This window comes from Lampris incognitus, unplaced genomic scaffold, assembly GCF_029633865.1.
Source record: "Lampris incognitus isolate fLamInc1 unplaced genomic scaffold, fLamInc1.hap2 scaffold_403, whole genome shotgun sequence".
Taxonomy (NCBI): domain Eukaryota; kingdom Metazoa; phylum Chordata; class Actinopteri; order Lampriformes; family Lampridae; genus Lampris; species Lampris incognitus.
In genome coordinates, this window is record NW_026611362.1 from 4,580 (window position 1) to 10,000 (window position 5,421).

At 48.1% G+C, this 5,421-nt stretch overlaps 1 protein-coding gene across 1 annotated transcript in view; it reads left to right on the forward strand.

The window, feature by feature from the left end:
* Nucleotides 1-603: 603 nt before the first annotated feature.
* LOC130133597 (tetraspanin-7-like) overlaps nucleotides 604-5,421 on the forward strand; it is a gene marked incomplete at its 5' end in the record, with an annotated part of 10,783 nt that continues 5,965 nt past the window's right edge. The window contains 3 exons of the mRNA XM_056302059.1: nucleotides 604-817; nucleotides 1,206-1,284; nucleotides 3,418-3,512. Coding sequence (XP_056158034.1) covers nucleotides 604-817; nucleotides 1,206-1,284; nucleotides 3,418-3,512 — 388 coding nt within the window. The remainder of the gene's footprint in view (nucleotides 818-1,205; nucleotides 1,285-3,417; nucleotides 3,513-5,421) is intronic.

A 5,421-nucleotide genomic window follows, 5' to 3' on the forward strand; every position in this document is an offset into this window, starting at 1 on the left:
CGTCACTCCTAAATACCACACACGTGTGTGTATGTAGTATGTATGTGGTAGTATCTGTGTACCCATGTGGAGGTGTGTACATATATATATATATATATATATAGATTTTATTTTTTTTTGCCTTGTCTGGGTTTTTTTTTTTGTGAAGCACTTCGTAACATTGTTTTAGAGAAGTACTACATAAATAAAGTTATTTTATTATTATTATTATATAAATATGTCTGAGGGCGATTGACTTGTATTTTGATGTACAGGCTGTGGCAACAAATTCCCTCAAGTAGGACAATAAGAAAGCCTGCCTGCCTGTCTGCTGTCTGCCTGTCTGCCTGCCTGTCTGTCTGTCTGCCTGTCTGTCTGTCTGTCTGTCTGTCTGCCTGCCTGTCTGCCTGCCTGTCTGTCTGTCTGCCTGTCTGTCTGTCTGCCTGTCTATCTGTCTGTCTGCCTGCCTGTCTGCCTGCCAGCATGCCTGCCTGTCTGCCTGCCTGCCTGCCTGCCTGCCTGCCTGTCTGTCTGCCTGTCTATCTGTCTGTCTGCCTGCCTGTCTGTCTGCCTGCCTGCCTGTCTGTCTGTCTGTCTGCCTGCCTGCCTGCCTGCCTGTCTAAGACTGTTTAAACCTGTCTTCCTCCAGATAACGGGGGCGGTCCTCCTGGCGGTGGGACTATGGGGGAAGTTCATGCTGGGTCCATATATCTCTCTGATTGCGGAAAACTCCACCAACGCCCCATACGTCCTCATCGGCACCGGGACCACCATCATCATCTTCGGCCTGTTTGGCTGCTTTGCCACCTGCAGGGGGAGCCCATGGATGCTCAAACTGGTGAGAGAGAGAGAGAGAAAGAGTGAGAGAGAGAGAGAGAGAGAGAGAGAGAGAGAGAGAGAGAGAGAGAGAGAGAGAGAGAGAGAGAGAGAGAGAGATAAACAAACTACACTAACTGAATCTGGTTTGAGTTTTGGTCTTTGATGCGTGAAATACCCTTATGTTTCCTGCCAATCGTGTGTGTGTGAGTGTGTGTGTGTGTGCGCGCGTGTGTTACACTCACCAAGTTGGCATCTAACAAACCTAAAATTCACTTGCTGTGTTACAATGGATGTGATGCTGCGTTTTCAACGAACACAGCATCACATCCACCTTGTTACACTCACTGAGTTATCACCCTCCGTGTCGCCTGGCCTCAACGTGACCTCTGACCTCTCCCTCTCCGCAGTATGCCATGTTCCTGTCTCTGGTCTTCTTGGCAGAGCTGGTCGCTGGCATCTCTGGATTCATCTTCCGCCATGAGGTTTGTCGCCTACACACACACACACACACACACACACACACACACACACACACACACACACACACACACACACATACTTCTGGAGATTTGAATCACTGATAAAATGGATTGCTGATATCACTATTTAGCCAAAGGAGTTGACTCAAGTGCAACTGGACTTGGTATATATCCGTGAAGACGTTTCGCCTCTCATCCAAGAGGCTTCCTCAGTTCGTGCCTTTCTGACTAGAGCAGTGTTTCTCAACCGGGGTCCGCGGACCCCTAGTGGTCCGTGGTGTAATTGCAAGGGGTCCGTGAAAATAAAATATCTTTAAAAAAAGATCCTATGACATTTATAGAAATAGGATTATTTTACTCAAATGTGACTGAGACCTTTATCTACCTAAACTATAAAGGGTAACAGGACTTTTTTCTCTAATTACATCTGTTCACAAGTGTAATTTATTGTATTTTAATAAGAGATCTCGCTCCCGTTTGCATTGTTAAAAGTTACTGCATAAAAATTCTGTTGTTACATATATCTGAAAGTTACTGAATACATATTCTGTTTTGTTACATATATCTGAAAGTTACTGAATACATATTCTGTTTTGTTAACTATATCTAAGTTACAACTGAAAGCTCTTATTTTTGCCCCAAAGAGTGAATAAATGCTATAATGCAATTTAAAATGCAGTTTCTACTGTTTCAAATTGCAACCCCCCTCCCCCAAGATCAGATGGAGGGGTCCTCAGGGTAGATCAAAAATACGCAGGGGGTCCAGGACCCCAAAAAGGTTGAGAACACTGGACTAGACCAAGCTAGTCTGACTCACTGCTGATGAGACTCGGAATTTATCCTCTAGGAGTCGTTGTCAGAGCTAATGATATGAGTGGCTCTTTTGTGTACCGATGTTATGGCCGCACCCGTCGTTATCGGAGCTATTGATTTGCATTTGTTTAGTAGCGACGGTCGTCGGGGGTGCTAGTTTCGACTTCATTATTCAGTGGTCATGAGAGTCGTTGGAGCCGTTAGTGACCGACTGTTGATCTTGGAGGCTAGGCTTCTTGAGTCTCCTGAGAGATGAAAGAAAACCATCCCTCAACAGAGGAGGAGGTCTGCGATGCCACCTGTCTCCACTTACAATGCCGTCCTTTCATCTCTGCCCAGGAGACTCAAGAAGCCTAGCCTCCAAGATCAACAGTCGCTCACTAACGGCTCCAACCACTCTCATGACCACTGAACAATGAAGTCGAAACTAGCACCCCCGACGACCGTCGCTACTAAACAAATGCAAATCTATAGCTCCGATAACGACGGGTGCGGTGACACATCGGTACACAAAAGAGCCACTCATATCTATAGCTCTGACAACGACTCCGAGAGGATAAATACTGAGTCTCATCACCAGCCAGTCAGACTAGCTCGGTCTAGTCAGAAAGGCACGAACTGAGGAAGCCTCTTGGATGAGAGGCGAAACGTCTTCGCGGATAAATACCAAGTCCACTTGCACTTGATTCAACTCCTTTGGATAACCATGACCCGGATGAATGAGAACATTCACAGATTTATTATGCTTTTCACAAAGAATAATCGAAGTTGGTTTATATGTACCAAGCGATGGAAACCAGACCATCTCAGCTCTTGGCAGTTAAAGAGTAAGGGCCACATAAGTCTGGACTGGCTCTGGTCTCAGTTTCCCTGACTAGATTAACCGATGTCACAAGACTGGCTCCTTGCTGTCAGAAATATTATAGAAATATAAAAGGTTCTCTTACATGAGGATGCAGAGAGACTGGTGCCTGCTTTTGTCACGAGTCAGCTAGACCACAGGGCCATGGGGCGCTTTCACTCGATCCGGGTGTCACCGTTTTGTGTCGCATCAAGCAAAAGGAGTCTTCAGTCTATTTTTACTTGTATTTAACGGCCCGTGCCTCATATCACTGTTGAATGGAAACCCCTCAGACCATCAGGATGTACCTCCGGTCAGCCGCCGTATAGCAGGTGAAGCTGGTGTAGTCTTGATGGCAGCGTCGTTACCTTCTTGGGTTTTCTGTTTTCATTGGGGTTTTTTTATACCGTATTTTAATTTGGTTGGACTAACTGGGAAGTTTTTAATGTCTACTGTGTGTGTGTGTGTGTGTGCGTGTGTTTTCAGATAAAGGGACATTCCTGAGGACGTACCGTGAAGCAGTTCAGAACTACAACGCCCAGGACGAGAGGAGTCTTGCAGTGGACAACGTCCAACGTAGTGTGAGTCTATCTGTCTGTCAGTCAGTCAGTCTGTCTGTCTACTGAGGCCACAGTAAGAGGGTCCCGGGTTTGATTGCAGTCCTTCTCCCTTGTTCATATGGGTTTGTATGACTGTTCGATGATGCTGTTGTATGAATGAAGTCCAGTCTTTTGCAGACAAGAAGGACATGCACAACTTTCATCGTGCGGTAAAGACCATCCACGGCCCGGGAAACGCCTCCTTCGCACCGCTAATGCCAGCTGAACCTGGATCAGAAGCTCATTGTCCATAGATGGGCTGAGTGCTTTGGGACCCTTCTTAACCAACCCGCCGTTCCAGTCCTGGAAGAACTCCCCAGCTATCCAACAATTCAAGATCTGGATCTTCCACCAACCTTCACTGAGGTGCTGTCTGCAGCCAGTACTCTGAAGAACAACAAGACCCTGGCCCCGACAGCATCCCGAAAGAGATCTTAAGGAAGGGAGGCTGCTCCTGACCAGAGCTTTACATCGCCTCATCACCACTCTGTGAAAGCACGAAACTGTCCTCCAGCAATGGTGCGATGCTTATATTGCGATCGTATAGTATACAGGTGAAGGCGGCATGTCCGACTGCAGCAACGGCAGGGGGCGGATGTCCCTTCCGTCGGTTGCTGGAAAAGTCTTAGCCAAGGTGATGCTGCACAGGCTAATGCAGAATCCGGCCAAAAACCTACTGCCAGAGAAAAAGTCTGGCTTCAGTGAAAGTCGAAGAACCATGTACATGGTACTCACGGCCTGGCTACTGCAAGAGCGACGCGGAGAACAGCACCAAGATCTTTTCATACAGTCAGTAGAGAGCTTATGTGGGACGTCCTCCACGAGGTTGGCTGCCCACAGAGATTCGTCCACATTTTACAGCAGCTCCGTGAAGGTATGTTTGGACGAGTGACGTGTCAGTGGCCATGAGCCCGAGCCTTTCAGAGTCTGTACTGGTGTCAGGCAGGGCTGTGTGCTCGCACCTGTTCTTTTCAACAACAGCTTCTTCCCAAGGAGATGGAGGGAAGAAAGTGGACTGACTGTGGATTTTAAGCTAGATGAAAACCTGTTTAACATCCATGGGTTCGGGCCACCACTAAATTAAAACTGGGCATGTCTTCGAAATGCAGTGTGCAGATGACACCAGAAACCCTGCCAACAGTGCTCAGAGCAGCAGTACGGGCACATATCAAAATGGGACTGTCAGTCAACATCTCCAAGACTGAGGTCTTGTGCCAGTGGAGATCTTCTCCCTTGTCCACGCCCACTTTCACCGTTGGGAGAAAACCTCTGGCAACCCTACCATCTTTCAAAACTTAGGAGGCATCATCTCCAACGACTGAAGCAGTGAAGGTGAAATTCCGATCCAGGATCAAGCAGGCTTCCTCCTCCTTCGGCAGGCTCAGGAAGAGGGTCTTCCTCAATAAAAATCTGATCTCGCACACCGAGTTCGCAGTCTGCATCACCACCCCTCTCGACGGCTGTGAAACTTGGACCTTGTACTGCACCGCCGTATCTGGCAACCGCAAGCTCTGCACAGTGCATTCTTGGTATTACCTGGGACGACTGAGTCCTGCGTACGGAAATACTTACGAAACCAGCTGCGAGAGCAGTGAGGTCATAATAACACATCACTAGTTTGGCTAGGCTGGACACTATACGTATGCCTGAGGACCAAGAACCAGGATGCCAAGTCCTGTATGCAGGGGGGGGGGGGGTAGAAAAGACGACACAAGGACCAGCTCAAGTCAGGCCTTAAGAAAGGTGGAAGTCCATGTTCAAGCCTGGAAAATGCTGCTCTGGATCGATCTGGCTGGTTACAGCTCCGCCATGAAGGAGTCCCAACGTCGCGAAGAGCAAAGGACCGAGGCTCGGCGAAGGACCGAGGCTCGGGCAAAGGACGCGGCGGAGG